Genomic DNA, 17,764 nt, shown 5'->3' with positions numbered 1-17,764 from the left:
TATACTTAATATATGTGGGGTTTTGTGTCAGCGTCGCTTGTGCAGGTTCCCAGAGATGCATTTCAAATAAAAGGACACATTCTACCCATGTAAAAGCACACTGATTCCTGGACCATCCATGGGCCGGATTGAGAAAAGCAATGGGGCCGCATCCGGCCCACGGGCCTTAGTTTGAGTTCATAATCCTTACTTGGTCATGACGCCTTTCAGCTTAACCTACCTCACAGGCTGCTTGTGGGAATTAAATGAGGGGGGGGGAAGCTTAGGTCAGTCATTCTCTCTCTCTCTCTCTCTCTCTCTCTCTCTCTCTCTCATCTTCCTCCCAAGGCTGTTGTTAGGATAAAATTGGGAGAGGTAGGGAGAACCAGCTCTTGGTGTGATAAAATGCATTACAAAAATAACCTGGAGCTTTCTGATCAGCACACACAAGCAAAGAGAAATCTCACGCTCAGTTTTAGTGCACCATCCATAGAATCATAGAATATGAAGAGATGGAAGGGACCTTAGGGTCCCTTCAGGGCTCTCGCTCCATACAGGAATCTTCAGTGACAGCATCCTGGACAGCTGCCCATTCAGCCTCCACTTAAATATCTCCTCAAGCACTTCCCGTGTTCTAGGCTTCCTCATACCACATATCCTAACAGCTCCCTGGAGGGAAAGCTTAGCTTCAGAGGTGGTGACTTGCCCACGGCTACTCCTGTAAAATAAAAATAAAATAAATCTTCATACAAACCTCCCCACTACTTCTGAGTACTGAAATACCCAGATAATAATTCAGAAAGAAACCCACCTTCAAAGTTATGACTTCTGTACTTTCTTATATTTTTGTGGTTCCCTCTGGCTAAGAAATAACTTGGTACTGGTAAGAAGCAATATGGAACGAGCCTGAGGTGAATGGTGGGGAGAGAGAATGCTCTCTGCGCATTGTACCAACCAATATACAGTACCAGCAATGGATTTTTAAAGGTAACTTTAGCATACATAGCAGATACAGTTTCTGTTTCTTGATTCCTAAGAACAAGAAGAGACCAATTATTCAATCCCACTTCCTTTCTTTTTTCATTTAAGGCAATGGAGTAAATAGTGTGCACATACACACATATTTTTTTAAGGTACAAGGACATGCTAGAAATTTGAACGGGCATCTCAAAGAAGATTGTATGCTCTTTATCACAGTAGATGTGAGCCCAACAAGAGATATCACCTGTAGAAAAACTGTAATGAAAACACACTTCAGATTTCGATCTTCCTATCTTGTTCTTGACTTGAAATGAAAACAAACTACAATCTGCTAGACAGATATTTAGTAATAAATTCCTAGCATGCTTAGTTTCCAGACAGGGGATAAATAGGAAGACTGAAGTCTTAGACTACATGTAACAAACCTCAAAGTCTGGCGAGTCCCAGAATAATAGCGCTTAATGAATCATAGGGGGAAATGAAGTTGCTTTGTGGAAGAAAGCTGTGTGTCAGAGCTGGTGGTTTGTTTTGAGGCAAGCAGGCAGTCAAGCAGGGAGGAAAGGGAGGGGGAATTCAGTCCGTGTCTGAGAGATGGATTGTTCAAGCTGACGATCTGGGCTGCAGCCAGCAAGTAGAATCCCATTGGCCCCTTGGGTCACATGATCTCTGCTGAAATGGCGGCTGCAGTACTGTCCTCTGGCCATCTGCAGTGGTGGCGCCGCAGCACACAGCTGGTGAGTGTCAAACGTGGCTTTAAAAAGGGATTGTTGCTTGTGGCTACAGTGATTTGCCTCAGATGAATAGGTTTTACAGGTTTTGTATTGTTTCGAAAGCCTGTGAAAAGTGTTTCAGCAGAGGGAACATTGAGGTAAAAGAAATGGCATGTGGACACAATGGTAAGCAAAAGGAACTATATCCAGTTCTCTTAAACCTATTAAACTACTGTCATTAGATTTCAGATCCAATACCTACTGCGTGTTACTTGCATTGAAATCACTGCTAAGAGAAGCATTGTCCCCCCAATTGATTGTGTTTCAGTCCTATTCTTTCCATGTTCTTAATGCTGTACTGCAGGATGTATGCCATCTCCCAAACAAGATGTAAAAGGGTATCTTCAGCACAGATACAATCAGCAACTGACATGTATATGAGTTTTAAGCAACCAGATATTAGGATGCTTTGTCACTTTGTTTTGCATCTGTGTAATGAAAAATTAAATATTAACATATCCTTAGAAAAGTAAGATGAGATGCAGTTAATTTAAGCTAATTCCCAATATTTGTTTATGTTTATGATACAAACAAGGAGTAATTAGGACAGCATAAACAATGTAAATAAAGCATTACCAAGGAGATTAAAAAGCCAGTAGCTAGCGGATGCTGCTATTCACATAAAGATTTGGGAAATGTGAACATGTGCTGTGCTTCAATGGAAATACCGATGGGGAGTTTGAGACTCTGGCATTCTAAAGGTCAAACTGTTGTTTCTGCACCCATGTTGGTAGAAACCACAATCTACGCTGGGATTTTTTCATGGTATTCTCCTGTTGTCCAGTCTGCTGAAAGGCTATTGATGAACTCATCACTTAAATGTACCTATCCCTTTGAAATTTCACATGATGGAAAGCAGATTTGTCCTTTTGCTGTTCTTCAGAGCTCTATATTTCACTAAGTCAGGGATGGGGAACCTGTGGCCTTCCAGGTGCTGTTGGACTCCAACTCCCATCAGTCCCAGCCAGCATTCTCAGTGGACAGAGATTATGGGAACTGGAGTCCAACAACATTTGGAAGGCCACAGGTTCCCCATCCCTATTCGAGGCCCTTGGTTTTCAAATGTGACGTTGTTTGGCGAAGATGTAGATCAAGTTTCTTTCTCCTTTAGTTGCTTGTTGGCCCCAGATAGCACACTTCCCATTCACATTGAATGGAAGGAAGTGGTCATGGGGAAGGCTTAGGAGTGTGGCACATGAAAGGTAGTTGTGACTGGCAAGAGGTGTGGGGAGGGGGAGGGGGAGCAAAGTAAAGCATAGGCTTTCAGCTCGCCCAACACAGCTGGGCATTGTGGCTGTGCAATTTTTGGCTCAGTTGATGTCATTGAGGGTTGGACACAGATTTCAGGTTCAAGGAAGGAATATCAATGTACTGAAATCCTCATAAGCATCACATTGAAAGTAAATCTGTCTAACAGAATGGGTCATGTATTGTAGGTTTAGGTTTAATTTCATATCATTTCTTAGGGGTACAATAAAAGAGCAAGACTTTATGACTCATTTCAAACTTCACAACAAACTACATGCCGTCCACAATTGTAACCCAAACATCTACTGGAGTTTCCAAATGTACAGTTGGCTAAACAGTGTTTAGATGTGCTTTTCTGCTTCTGTTCTCTTAGTATTCAGCTTAATAACTTTACTCCCATCTCTGAGGTGCAGAGTGATGGACAAAATTAACAGTTTTGTCAGCTTGGAAATCAAAACCATCCCACAAACCATGGCTTGCAAACCTGCTTTAAAACATGATTTCGAATTCTAGTTTGCTGGCCAATCACTGTAGCTGACCTTCCTTACCCATAATGCACCAACTGAGCCTATGTACTGAGCATGGGGACCTTGTGGCATTCAAGAGGTTGTTGGACTTCCACTCCCATCTGCCCCAACCAGCATAGCCAAGAAGAAGAAGAAGAGTTTGGATTTGATATCATAGAATCATAGAGTTGGAAGAGACCACAAGGGCCATCGAGTCCAACCCCCTGCCAAGCAGGAAACACCATCAGAGCACTCCTGACATATGGTTGTCAAGCCTCTGCTTAAAGACCTCCAAAGAAGGAGACTCCACCACACTCCTTGGCAGCAAATTCCACTGTCGGACAGCTCTTACTGTCAGGAAGTTCTTCCTAATGTTTAGGTGGAATCTTCTTTCTTATAGTTTGGATCCATTGCTCCATGTCCGCTTCTCTGGAGCAGCAGAAAACAACCTTTCTCCCTCCTCTATATGACATCCTTTTATATATTTGAACATGGCTATCATATCACCCCTTAACCTCCTCTTCTCCAGGCTAAACATGCCCAGCTCCCTTAGCCGTTCCTCATAAGGCATCGTTTCCAGGCCTTTGACCATTTTGGTTGCCCTCCTCTGGACACGTTCCAGTTTGTCAGTGTCCTTCTTGAACTGTGGTGCCCTGAACTGGACACAGTACTCCAGGTGAGGTCCGCCTTTCACTCCCTTTTAAGGAGTCTCAAAGCAGCTAACATTCTCCTTTCCCTTCCTCCCCCACAACAAACACTCTGTGAAGTGAGTGGGGCTGAGAGACTTCAGAGAAGTGTGACTGGCCCAAGGTCATCCAGCGGCTGCATGTGGAGGAGCGGAGACGCGAACCCAGTTCCCCAGATTACGAGACTACCGCTCTTAACCACTACACCACACTGGCTCTCTAATCAGGAATGGTGGGAGCTGCAGTTCAGCAACATCTGGCAGGCCATAGGTTCCCTCATCTCTTCAATATATTTTTAAAGCTAGAGAGCAAATTCTAGTCTTGACTTAGCCAAGCCGCCAAAGACTTGATCTCTTGCATGCAAGGTGTGCTTGGAACTTATACTATAGTTATAGTTCAGCTTTATTAAAAAGTTTTCATTGAAAACGTTTGAAGAAAACCACAGGTAGATCAGACTACCAAGCACTACAAGGGCAAATCAGCCTTGCCCTTTAGTGAGCTGGTGTGTCAATATAACACCACAGGGTGTTATCTTATCATATCTTATCTTGAGCAGATGAAAAGAAGCTCTTTTAGAAACTGCTTTGCCATTGGCACAGGTGCATTTGTCAGCCAAACAAACAACTGTTCAACAGTATACTGTGCTATATAGCATTCACAAACTAGCTTTGCATAAAAAACTTGCTGTTGCTAAGAAGCACATTTCTTGGCATCTCTAAGCATCTGTCCTTGCCTAATGTGTAAACAGCTCTAGCCCTATTCAGGCCTGCTGATTTAACACACGATCGGGGAGTGATGATGAGCTTGGCCCTCCCCCAGTTGCCATCCCCATTGTTATCCACAAGTTGGGGAGAGCAAATCCCCTATAAGGAAAGGTTATTACATTTTGATCTTCCTAGTTTACAGCAAAGGCAAGTAAGAGGCAATATGAGTGCATGGAATTATGCACGTTATGCAGAAAGTGGAGAAAATTCCCCTTCCCCCACATAATACAAAACTTGGGAACATCTATTCCTTTATTTGAAGCCCTGCCTCAAAACGTGTAAGTTCCCTGTTACTACATTCTTGTGATGTTGCCAAGAGTGACGCTCGAGCTCTGCTTATTTCTTGCCTTGGTTTATGTGAGACAGTTCAGGCATAATACCGAACGATGGTTTGGTGTTTTGTGAACAAGTGGAGAAGCCATAGACTCATGTGTTCCATTCATCTGGTCCTGAGTGGAGGCACATCATAGTTTGCTGCTTCATCGGAGCAGGCGAAGTATGGTTTGTGTCTGCTCTGCAAGCCAGGATAGGAAACCATTTTCATTGCTCCATCTGAACTGGCCAACTCTAGCGTGGAATGGCTGTGCACAAGGGAAGGGAATGAAAGTTTTTGTGAAACTGCCTCCTGGCTCACCTTTTCTTTTGCTTTGGCTTGCTTATTGCTCATTGACCCCCATGCTGATGGGCTTAATGGCAATGATGACATGAGGTTATGCTGAAACCCAGTGCTCCATGCGCTCACCCTGGAGCCTAATGGTAGGGGAAGCATAATTGCTGTCTCCTCTATTTGTCCTGCTGCCACCAAAACATTCCCCATCCAGCTTTGCAGCAGGCAGAAAGTGTGGTGCTGTCAGGGAAGGCATTTAAACTCAGCCCTGTCTTAAGCTCCAAATTAACACTTGTGTAGGAGCTCAAGTCTGGCATAGCCTGAAGATGTTATGCAATGTTTTCTTGAGGGAAACTTTCTTCTTCTTCTTCTTCTTCTTCTTCTTCTTCTTCTTCTTCTTCTTCTTCTTCTTCTTCTTCTTCTTCCAAATACCTGTATCTGTGCATGCAGAAGATCAATTGGTATCCTACATGTGTTTAACATTCAATATTTTAAGCAATTGCTCTATTGAGCTGTTTGACTAAAAATCCTCAGAAGTTAATTAAAATTGCAGCCCACGGTAATCTCCAGTACTTTAAATGGTGAAGGAAAATCAAATCATTTAGTGTGTTTGTTTACTAGAACTATTCAAGATACCACCAAGACTGTGGAGTTTCTCATTGCTTTGAGGGGAAAGCAGCAGGTCCCTTCAGTAGATAATTACCTTTTTAATGTTTCAATTTAGATTAGGAGAGAAAGAGAGACATTTATTTTTCTTTCAAGACAAAAAAAGATGTATGTTCTGTTTCGCTTCTGCAGAGATGTTTTGCAGTTTTCTTACAGATTTTAATATGATAAGCATTAGATAGGACAAAATTTGTTTAAGTAATTGCTTCTGCAGCCGGCCCTAACCTTTAAAGCCCTTTAAAGGTCAGGATCTGAATGTCTCAAGGACCGTCTTCTCCTGCTACGTGAGCCTGCCCAGTTATTATGTTCACCATCAAGGCTTTAAAGCAGTAGCAGTTGGAAGTGTGGCGTTGCTCACCTCCTTCCAAACACTGAGTGTTGTTGCCCGTTTCTGAGAGGGGAGGCTTAGGGAGCTCAGCAGAGGGTGGGCGTGACGGCAGAGTCGATCCAACTATCCTGCACCCACGGATGTCTTACGATGACCATCTGGGGTGGAAACAGTTGAGGGTGTGGTGCTTGTTTCTCAATATTGCTGAGACAGTTGCCTTGCTTCTCATCCCTCCCAGTGCTGCAGCCTGATGGAATATTACTTTTAGGTAAACAATTGGGAACAATTTGCAAGTGTTCTTTAGAAGATACAGTGGTGCCTCGCAAGACGAAATTAATTCGTTCCGTGAGTTTTGTCGTCTTGCGATTTTTTTCGTCTTGCGAAGCACGGTGTCGGGAAAGTTTTGGAAAAGCTTCAGAAATCACCAAAGTCTTTAAAAACCTCAAAAAAGGCTACCACACCGCGTTCTATGAGTTGCTCCTCAAAGTCAAGTCGCAACTGTATTAACGGTGTTAAGAAAAAGGAAACAAACTTGCAAGACGTCTTGCGAAGCAGCTCAAAAAACCAAAAACCCTTTTGTCTAGCGAGTTTTTGGTCTTGCGAGGCATTCGTCTTGCGAGGTACCACTGTATAAGAAGCTAAAGATGGTAAAACTACGCTAAAAGCCCTATAAAAACAAAGAAAGAAATGCACCAGCTCAGCTCTTGTTGTGTTGCGTAGGTCCTTTGGTTTTGATTCACGGTGCAGTGTCTCTGGGACTTTTTAAAGGCTAGGAGTGATGATGTCATCTTCCAGAGCAAAAGAGTGATTGATGGATTCTCCTTGCTCTGGCAAGTGAATGAGGTGATAAGAAGGTGTTTGCAGTTTCCACTTGTTTGTGACAAGTTAGCCTAGATAAAAATGTTTGAGAATGAGAAAAATAATCGAATAGAAGCTGGTTACTGTTTTCCTACTTCACACTAGCAGTTTCGCTGGTAACACTTCCTTGTAAGATGGTCGGCATTTAAAAGCTGAAACTTGCATTTCAAGTGACTGAAGATTCTTGGGTAAAGTTCAGTGTGTTTTACAAATTGAATCTATTCTATAAGAATCACTTATGTGACAGTCAGCTGATCCCAATACCTATGCAATTATGTTGTTCATTGTTTCTCTTTGGGAAAGATGTATTTATCAACACGAAGCCTGCTTTAAAAAACAAAAAACTATTGGCAGTGTATTAAATATATTATAATTATTTTACTTTGTTCTGATTTATTACCTCCTTTTCACCCCAAGGTCCCCAGGTGTGTTACAATTTAAAATACAACATTAAAGCAGTTTCTTTAAAAAATTACAACCACAAGTATAGGGTTCTAAAAGTATGTATTCCACTTGTCAAAGGCCAGGGTAGGAGGTGAGCCTTCAGTGATGAAAGCTGGATAGTGAAGATGTCAGGCACATCTCTGTGGGGCGGGAGTTCCACAATTTAGGGTGCCACAGAGAAAGCCCTCTTCCTTGCCACCTGTGCCAAATCTTCTGAGAGTGGTGAGACTACCAAAAGCTGGTCTTAGGACCCGCTGCGGTCTGTAGGAAAAGAGGTGATCTTTCAGATTTGGAGGAGCAAAGTTGTCTAGGACTTTAGCACTGTGAATGGAACTGCAACCAATGCCGTTGTTTTAAAATGGGGGGTTGTAAACGGAACCCTATCCAGTAATCTGCCTGCTGCATTGTGGAACAAGAAGGTGTTTTAATCAACAACAACAACAAATTATAATAATGCTATGTTTAGTTAGCTGAAACCTACCCACCCCATCAGACCAACTCTTATGGTTCATTCTTTCATTACCATTTTTTAAGAAATCCAGCCTCATTTCTGAAATGTGTTAATTGTTTTAATTTATGCTTTAAGAATCATTTAATATTTGAGAAACCTGACTAATTTTCCTTTATTTCCTGCCAGTAATACGTAGGAATCCATTTGGAATGGACATCTGCTGCCGGAAGGGGTCGAGGAGCCCACTGCAGGAACTGTACAATCCAACCCAGGTAAGCGTCCTAGTCCTGTAGCTTCGGTTCTTCACACATCCCACACACGCTGTTCCGTTATTTTCCTGATGAATAGTCTTGCTTCCTGGTGGAGTGCATTAAGGCGGCAGAGAAGCTGCGCACTTTCCTTGCAAAGTTATTTGGCTTATCTGAGATCTCTAGTGAATTCTCATCTCCTGTGGATAGGGAAATAGAGAAGAGACAACGCATAGGCGCACACACTGTGGAACACCTTAAGACTTTTAATGTTGCTTTTCTTTCCCCCTTTCCAGATATTGTTTGGAAGCAATTGCAGGTAACCAAAATGTTGCAGATATGTGTGGCCCAAACAAATACTAATAATAATCCTGGAGACTTGCAGCCTCTTAACAGCTCTAGCCTTTCACCCATTCATCCTATGCTGGCTAATTACTGGTTGGGGTTCTTGAGAGTCAGAAGTCAGTTTAACAGCTCCCCCCACCCCAGCAATGTTTGAGCACTACCATTGTAAGGTGGGTTAGACTGAGAGGCAGTGACTGGCCCAAGGTCACCCAGTGAGGGTTCTGATCTTAATCCAGCCCTCTAGCCATTACATCAAGGGACACGGGTGGCACTGTGGGTTAAACCACAGAGCCTAGGACTTGCCGATCAGAAGGTCGGCGGTTCGAATCCCCGCGACGGGGTGAGCTCCCGTTGCTCAGCCCCTGCTCCTGCCAACCTAGCAGTTCGAAAGCACGTCAAAGTGCAAGTAGATAAATAGGTACCACTCCGGCGGGAAGGTAAACGGTGTTTCCGTGCGCTGCTCTGGTTCACCAGAAGCAGTTTAGTCATGCTGGCCACATGATCCAGAAGCTGTACGCTGGCTCCCTCGGCCAATAAAGTGAGATGAGCACCGCAACCCCAGAGTCGGTCACGACTGGACCTAATGGTCAGGGGCCCCTTTACTTTTTAGCCATTACATCACACTGGCTCTCATGATTAATGAGAGAGGGAGAGGGAACCCAGAAAACATGTCTGGCTTTGTTTCACCACAAGGAGATTCCTGTTTCCAGTATGTTTTGAAATGTTACTATAGGAATCCATTTTTAAAGTATGTCTGAAGCCTTTGTTCGCTGACATGTAGCTGTGATTTAGGGGATGAAACATGGGTTTTCTGATATTGTTGATGATACCCTGCTGAGAAAGAGGTTCATTCTGTGATTTGATATTTATTGATGTATTTTGTTATTTTATCGAACTATTGTTGCCTTCCTGATATCTTCAGATTAAACAGGGGGTAAAAATATTTTAAATAAGTTAATGATACCTTGGAGAGTAGCATTTCCTGCTAGCAGTGGAGAAGGAAGTATTGCCATTGCAGAGGGTGGGAAATGCCAGCCCAGCTATTAAACATAGTTATTAAGGTTTAACAGCTGCCTATTTCATATTTATACCTTAATGAATAACATTTTGTGAAACGCGGGCAGCTATTAAGGGAAGTGACTCTTAATAAATCTCACTCATTAGATTTAACAAGCCACTAAATATTTCAAATGCTACTTGGTGATGGAAGGAATGACTGTGGGGCTTGCAAAATGGGTTCCCACTGATTAAGCAGGAATTTTTAGAGGGGGCTGGTGACATTTGAGAGATACGTGTTGGCTGTGACATGAGAATGTCAAAATTGTTCTCAATATCCCTTTGCCTTGCTTTCTGCTTCTAAAATGAACTCAGCTTAGTTTCCATTTTTACTCGGAGTCCGAGGAAGTTAGGGCAACAGCATTTATTGACATGAGCAAGTTGGGCTCTGTGTTGCTAACTGGAAAGTGTACATAAAACTTTCAACAGGAAGAAAGTAAGCCTGCCAAAAGGGGAAATAATAAAACCTTAGAACGCTTTCAGGGAATGACTGGTGAGGAAAGTAAGCTTTAACCGCTCTGACTTATCGCCTCTGGGGTTTGCTGGGAAACATTCAATATGTGCTTGTGACTTTTCTGTTCCCATTGCCAAAGGTCATGAAGGAAGATAAGAACATACAAACACATTAAAAAGGCCTTAATTCCAGTCTCTTTGCAAGCTGGGTAGATGCAAAAGCTTCCCGACCCTCTACAAGTAGGGAACACAGTTCTCTGCTATATGGCTTCCTTCTTTTCCTCCTTTCCAGGTATATCTTGACCAGGGACAGGTGACTACTATATGTCAATTTCAATTTCTCCCAGTTTCTAATTTTCCAATCTTAAGAATGGTTCTTAATGTTTCCTCACCAGTTTGCGATTTTTAAAAAAGACCTCATGAAAATTCATCAGCAGTTTTGTTTTAATTTCTCCCAATAGACACATTTTTTGTATGCAATTATGCCTATTATATGCCTTGTTTGCAAAGCATATTTTTCATAATGCAATATACACCCTAAGTATATGCACTTATGCACACACTATTTGTCTGAGGAACTGCATTGCACAATTCGGAAAAGTGCAAATTTTGGTGGATGCCTGTGCTTTGGTTCACGTCTTGTTCCGGAAAGTGCAAATTGGGTAGGTTCACACTTAGATGCGAACTGAATCAAATTCATTCCTCATCCCTCATCTTTACCAAGCCCTCTGCATTAGAATTCCTTCAGTGTCGTCTTCTTTGAGGGAGCCAAGCACAGAGTCAATGTTTGAATAAGGCCAGAATTTCTCACAGCCACTGTTGAACTAAGCAGATGACGCTTTTCACACATCAAGAATTTCCACCAGTACACTGGCATCTTCTGTTCGTAGTGCATTAAAGGAAGGGGTGAGAGTTGGAGAAGGAGCAAGTGTGGGGGGAGAGGAAGAAGAAGAAGAAGAAGAAGAAGAGAGATCGACTCAGCCTAACATCCATCCGCCTTTTTGGATAGAGATGGCACAGTATATGTCAATGCATGAAGGGCATGGCAGAGCAATATTCCAGCAGACACTGTCCTGTTGACATTCACAGATCACGTCAGAGGAGTGAAAATAGCAAGAGAGCTACTGGGTGGAGGTGAAGTGAGGTGATCATAGGTGATCAATGGCCCTGTTGTTGTCTCAGTTGTGCGGTTTAATACAGTTCTTCCACAATTCGCAGAAAAACTTAGTTGATTTTTGCCAGCACTTTGTCATTAAATGACAGGTGGTGTTTGAGTCTGCCATCATCTGGGGAGCGTCATGCAGATCTTCCTGCTCAGCTAGACCCTCTCATGCAGGCTGTGCTTTCCAGCTTGCTGTTGCCGCATGACCACTTGTGCTCGGAAGAGGAATAGTGGTTGCAGTGCGTTGGGCAGCCGCCTAACTGAATCCACTCCTTTGCCCTATCTCTGTCTCTCCTCTTTCACCATGATTTTTAGCCAAGGGTACAGCGAGGAGGAAGGAAAGAGGCTTCAGCAATGGGAAGTAGGATTTGGGGACAGGTCAGCATACCAATGAACTGCGGCTGCTTCCCTTCCAATTATCTAGAATGTCTCCTCATTCTAGCCTTGACATGGCCAGGGAGATGCATTTTTTAAAAGCTGGAGAAGGGCAAGCAGTAGCAATAACTCCTTGCCCCCTCTCGTGCATATGAAGATAAGTTTTGGGAAACAAGGAAAACTGTCTGTATAGATATCAGGTATTGTTAAGAAGAACTATGCATTAATTGCATGCGAAGTCATGCAGTTTATGGCATGAAAGATCATTTGGGAAATCTCCCCCACCCCACCCCAAAGTCTTCTTTATGTGATTAACAGGAGCAAGCGGTAAAGCTGTTTGAATAATGTCCCACAAAATTTAAAACAAAGCAAAATCCCTGCATGTAGAAAATTAGTGTGTCATCAGGGGTGAACTTTATGAACAGACAGGTGGAATAGACAGTTTCACATATATGGACCTCATGCATAAACTGATTAGAGAATGAACTGATCCACTGGGTCTTCTACATTTTTCGCTGAACTTTATGAGCCACTTCTGTTGAAATCTACAACTCAATGCAATGAATAGTATATATTATTTTTTCAAACGTACAGCCGGTTATGTCTTGTGTGTTTATTGAACACTTCTCTATGGCATGGCAACTTTATATTTAAATATTTATTTTATATTTTTATATTATACTTTCCCTATGGAAGTTATTTCCATAGGGGGAAACTACCAAGGATTGAGCCCCTGCAGTCTGAAGTCTTATAGGTCAGGACTTTCTCCCTTGGTTCTGTTGGTCCTGCAAAGGGGCCCTAAAAACTCAAAGTGCTATACATCTTGTAAACCTTTACAGTATCCCTGGTGGTTATTGAAAGTATGACTTCTTCCATGTTAACAGATGGGTTCTTTGGGGCACCAAATCATTTGTTGTGTGGCATCCAGAAATCATTCCTCAAAGTTGTTTGTGCCAGGGCACTGTGTTTTCCAAGCAATATTTTGCCCCTGGGAAGAATGTGTAAAAATAGTTTATTGCTTTCCTTCATTTTAAACCTCAGGGGGGGGGGATCGCTTCATTTACATTGAAGCCCTATTTGGACAAGCCTGCTCACATGTAAATCCTACACGCGAGTCGTGACAAGGGTGTGAAGCTTTAGGCCCTGCGTCACTATGATAGCTTTGTTCTGCCTCCACGGTTGGAGGCAGCGCTCCTCTGGATACCAGTTGCTGGAAACTGCAAGTGGGGAGTGTGTTGTTGCACACGTCTTCCTTGTGGGCTTTCCACAGGCATCTGGTTGGCCACTCTCAGAACAGGATGTTGGACTAGGTAGAGCAGTGTTTTTCAACCTTTTTTGAGCAAAGGCACACTTGTTTCATGAAAAAAATCACGAGGCACACCACCATTAGAAAATGTTAAAAAATTTAACTCTGTGCCTATATTGACTATATATAAAGTAATTCTCTTGAATAGGAATCAAATAAACACAAAAAAGTATTTTATAATTACTTTATTATGAAATAGTAAGTAAGCAGAAATATGAAAAATTATAAAATACTTTATTCAGTGCGCAACCTGGGCCTGTTTGGCTGAACACAAAGCTGATATTCTGGCTGGAATCGAAGAAAGACACACACATAGCTCTTCGTCAACAGCTCTCAGTCTCTCTCTGTATTTAGTTTTTATAGCAATCATGCTTGAAAAGCTTATCTCACACAGATATGTAGTGGAAAATGGGAGCAATGTCAAAATAGCTTTGTTTGCCAGAAGGGGGAACTCCTTGGCAGTATCCAACCAAAAACTGTCCAAAGGTAGATCAGCAAATCTTAGCTTGAAACCACAATTTTGTCTCAGTTCAGTTAGTTCCTCCTGCTCCTATAAAGTCATGTCCTTTGCACCAACTGATGCTGAGCTATAAGGGTCCCTAACCCAGTCAAGGCATTCAGTGGAGACTGAAGAGAAATAAAATGACAACTTCTCCAGTCCTCCTGGTGACTGAAGTCACGACGTCTTCTTCTCTCCGCTGCTGCGCATACTGTGCTCGGGCGGGAAGGAAGTCAGAAGATGATGTCCTACTGTGATAGGTCCAGGCTGGAGTCTGGACCAATCACAGCCCGGACATCAGAAAAGTGGAGGGTGTCCCCCTGAGGAGTGCCAATCGGCACCCCTGCTGGCCGAGGGTGGGGTCAAAACCCCCACCCCCCCATACCCAGGACACAGTCCGGCGCCCGCCTAGTGGGTGAAAATTTGAATTTATTTTTTAAAAAATCTTTCAAATTTTTCAATTTTTCCCACGGCACACCAGGCAACATCTCGCGGCACACTATTGTGCCGCGGAACAGTGGTTGAAAAACACTGAGGTAGAGCATTGACTTGATCCTGCTGCAGAGCTGTTCTTAGGATCTTATCTCAATCACCCTCCAGGAGCAGATGGAGACAGCAACACAGGGGGGAAGAGCTTAACATGTCCATTCCCTACTTGTGTGTAGGCTTTATATGTGAGCAGAATGCCCAAATAGGATTTGAATGCCCTTATTATGATTGATTTTATTTCTATATCGCCCTATACCTGAAGGTCTCAGGGTGGTTCACATTAAAAATCACTTACATAAAATCAAAACAAAAACCAGATTACACCCCCCCCCCAAAGAGAGCCAGCATTTTAAAAAGGGTATAGGATGTTAGGTCAGGCAAAGGCCTGGTTGAAGAGGAATGTATTTGCCGGGCGCCTAAAGATGTATATCGAAGGCGCCAGACAAACTTCCCTGGGGAGAGCATTCCACAGACGGGGAGCCACTGCAGAGAAGGCCCTGTTCTCGTGTTGCCACCCTCCTGACCTCTCGGGGAGGAGGCACACGAAGAAGGGCCTCAGAAGATGATCTCAGGGTCCGGGTAGGTTCATATGGGAAGAGGCGGTCCTTAAGGTATTGTGGTCCTGAGACGTTTAGGGCTTTATAGGTCAAAACCAGCACTTTGAATTGGGCCTGGAAACTAATTGGTAGCCAGTGCAGTTGGACCAGGATCAGTGTAATATGCTCAAACCGTCTAGTTCTGGTGAGCAACCTGGCCACCGAATTCTGCAGCAGCTGAAGTTTCTGAATCGTCTTCAGAGGCAGCCCTATGTATAATGCATTGCAGTAATCTAACCTTGAGGTTACCAGAGCATAGACAACAGTAGTTAGGTGATCCCTATCCAGATAGGGGCATAGCTGGGCCACCAGCCGAAGCTGATGGAAGGCACTCTGGACCACCGAGGCCACCTAGGCCTCAAGCGACAGCAAAGGATCCAGGAGTACCCCCAAGCTATGAACCTGCTCCTTCAGGAGCAGCGTAACCCCATTATTAAACCCTGGAGGTTGCAGATACTGAAGGGAAGGGGATGCCTGGATCCTAGGGATGCTCCAGCTGTTACTGCACTTCTTGGGCAACTTTGCTTTTCACATTTCAAGTTCCTTTGGAAGGATGGGATAGGAATTTCACTTACTAAATAAATAAATAAATATTCTCCAAGTTTTGTGACAACATAATTGGGTTGTGGATTGGAATTTTGGGTAAAAAATAAACAGATATGACATGGACCAGAAAATAGATTTGCCCATCCCTGCTGGTTCCGCATTTCTTTGTGGCGATTTAGATAAATGTAGGGAGGAATTAAATTTTGGGGAGCATGAGTGGCGCATGGAGGGAGGAGGCAGGGAAAGGCCAATAGCAGAAGCAGATGTCCTTGTGCAGAGCTCATTAGTTGAATCTCACCCATATATTTTTATGGACTACAGTTTTCATAAAAATATAGGAAATTACAGTAACTTTGATAAAACATCACTAAAAGCATGTTAACATTGTGTTAATGTCAGGTCCTTATGGTGTCCAGTGTTTGGTTTAATATGAACTGGATGTTGCCATGTTGTATTCCCCCTGTCTACCTACGGATATATCATGCATGGAATTGAATATTTAAATTCTATTTATAGGTTGAACACACTCACTTGGTATATGGGGAAAGTTACCCACATCAGAATGCAACACCGAGACAGCTACTGTATTCCATCTCCCTCCCAGCTGTGGCTGGCAGGAGGAAGGGTCAATGAATATATGTCTGGTAGCGTTAGACAGAAGTCAGGATTAACTGGATGAGAGAACCAAACTTCTCCTTGCATTTGCAAAGCGTATTCTTAGAAAAGCAGCACACTGCAGCATCTTGTAATTTGTGTGGCCTTGTAGTGATGCGTTGGGCTAAAAATAAGTTAATTACCAACCAGCCCATAGAGCTTAAGTCAACCAAGGTTCAACATATTTGAGGCTTCAGCACATCTGTGGGTGTCACTGATCCTTTCATTGCAGTTGAAAACAGAACCAAATCATAAGCAATTAGTGACAAGACTTGGCAGGGTAATAGGAAAGAAAATTACTACCCTTCTCCAAGAAGGGTCTTGATCCTGTTTTCCTATGTAGGAAGGATCCTAATTGGATAGTATGGATGCTACCTTTGCATACCAATGTAAACATCCTTTTGATGTACAGTGGTACCTCGGGTTAAGAACTTAATTCGTTCTGGAGGTCCGTTCTTAACCTGAAACTGTTCTTAACCTGAGGTACCACTTTAGCTAATGGGGCCTCCCGCTGCTGCTGCACTGCTGCTGCGTAATATCTGTTCTTATCCTGAAGCACAGTTCTTAACCCGAGGTACTATTTCTGGGTTAGTGGAGTCTGTAACCTGAAGCGTCTGTAATCTGAGGTACCACTGTATTTGGATTTTTTTTTTTAAAAAAATGATTCTCTTAGGTTTGTTGCTTTAGTGGTTTAGTGTTACTAGGATGAGTGTGAGGCTTAACAGAGTCCTCCTTCCTTGGTCATCTGGGAAGGCTAAGAAAAACTTCCATTTTACATTAAACACAGTTTAGTGTTACTAAACTCTGGTTAACTTAAGTATACTTAGTGGAAACAGGCTTCATAAGAAACAATGGTTTGAAGTTGGTTGGTTTCTGTTAACCACAACTAAGCCATAGCTAAGGTTGGTCTAGTGAGTGCATCTTCTCCTGCTTTCCTGCTTCATGTCACAGAGTTAACTTGATATACGCATGCAGTTTCTACCCACACAATGGCTCCAACAGCAACTTCAGTGCCTGTTGAACTACCCCCAGCATTGTAGTCAAAGAGAAAGTCTTCACATAAATGGCATCATTGGATCAAGCGCTAGTGCAGAGAGTTGGCATAACAGTTCAGAGAGGAGCACTTTTCATATGTTCTTTTGGCATTCAGTGAGCATCCATGAGAGGTGTAGCATTACAGGAACAGGTTGTGTCCTTGACTTGTACATGTTCACTGAAAGACAGGGATAATGAGAACTATAGAAACTGTCATCCTTGTCCACGGGCCATGTTTGTTGGGGCCAGTGGGAGTTCGAATCCAGAGACATCTGGAGGGCCAAAGATTATTCACCTCTCCTCTAAATGTTTTTGTGTTGCGACTTCGCTAATCTCAATGGCCTGCACTCTCTTTCTTTTCCCGGTTCATTGTGATTTCACTTTTTCTACCTTCTTTTTCAAAATGTGTCTTTCTGCTCATTAAGGAGCCAAATTGCTGGGAGGCTGCCTTGCTTAAAGGCATTGTCTGTCCATCCATCTGATGGAATTGATAAATAGATCCAAGAATTGTGGGTCGTAACTGAAGCTGTTTGATGCTTTGTTATTTCAGGGTTGATGTGCTGAGATGTATTGATTTCAACAAAGTTTAACCACATTCAGTTACAACTAGCAATCACACATGCTTGCTTTGCCTCAGCTGTCTTAAATCCCAGTTGTTCACCCTCCAACTGCTGGCTGCTAAACCTAGTGCTTAGTGAGACAGAGAGCTCTG

The 17,764-nt window shown here is 43.0% G+C and overlaps 1 protein-coding gene and 1 long non-coding RNA gene across 10 annotated transcripts in view; one reads left to right on the top strand and one right to left on the bottom strand.

Moving 5' to 3' along the window:
• The window catches only part of CHST11 (carbohydrate sulfotransferase 11), a 223,360-nt gene that overhangs the window by 90,974 nt on the left and 114,622 nt on the right, over positions 1-17,764 (top strand). For 7 of the 9 annotated variants that reach the window (XM_082240624.1, XM_082240625.1, XM_082240627.1 and 4 more), the window contains one exon: positions 8,475-8,560. In XM_082240624.1, the coding sequence (XP_082096750.1) occupies positions 8,498-8,560 (63 nt within the window). In that variant the 5' untranslated portion in view covers positions 8,475-8,497. Of the gene's footprint in view, positions 1-1,606; positions 1,695-7,359; positions 7,379-8,474; positions 8,561-17,764 lie in introns of those variants that run through there. The other 2 variants (XM_082240626.1, XM_082240619.1) reach the window with 2 other exon arrangements.
• LOC309542126 overlaps positions 8,581-17,764 on the bottom strand; it is a 32,513-nt gene continuing 23,329 nt past the window's right edge. Inside the window, exon 3 of the long non-coding RNA XR_014224105.1 lies at positions 8,581-8,736. This is a non-coding gene — a long non-coding RNA (uncharacterized lncRNA). The remainder of the gene's footprint in view (positions 8,737-17,764) is intronic.

The sequence above is a fragment of the Podarcis vaucheri genome (assembly GCF_965113315.1).
Source record: "Podarcis vaucheri genome assembly, chromosome: 10".
Taxonomy (NCBI): domain Eukaryota; kingdom Metazoa; phylum Chordata; class Lepidosauria; order Squamata; family Lacertidae; genus Podarcis; species Podarcis vaucheri.
The sequence above is the reverse complement of the archived record's forward strand: the minus strand, read 5'-3'. Positions and strand labels throughout refer to the sequence as shown.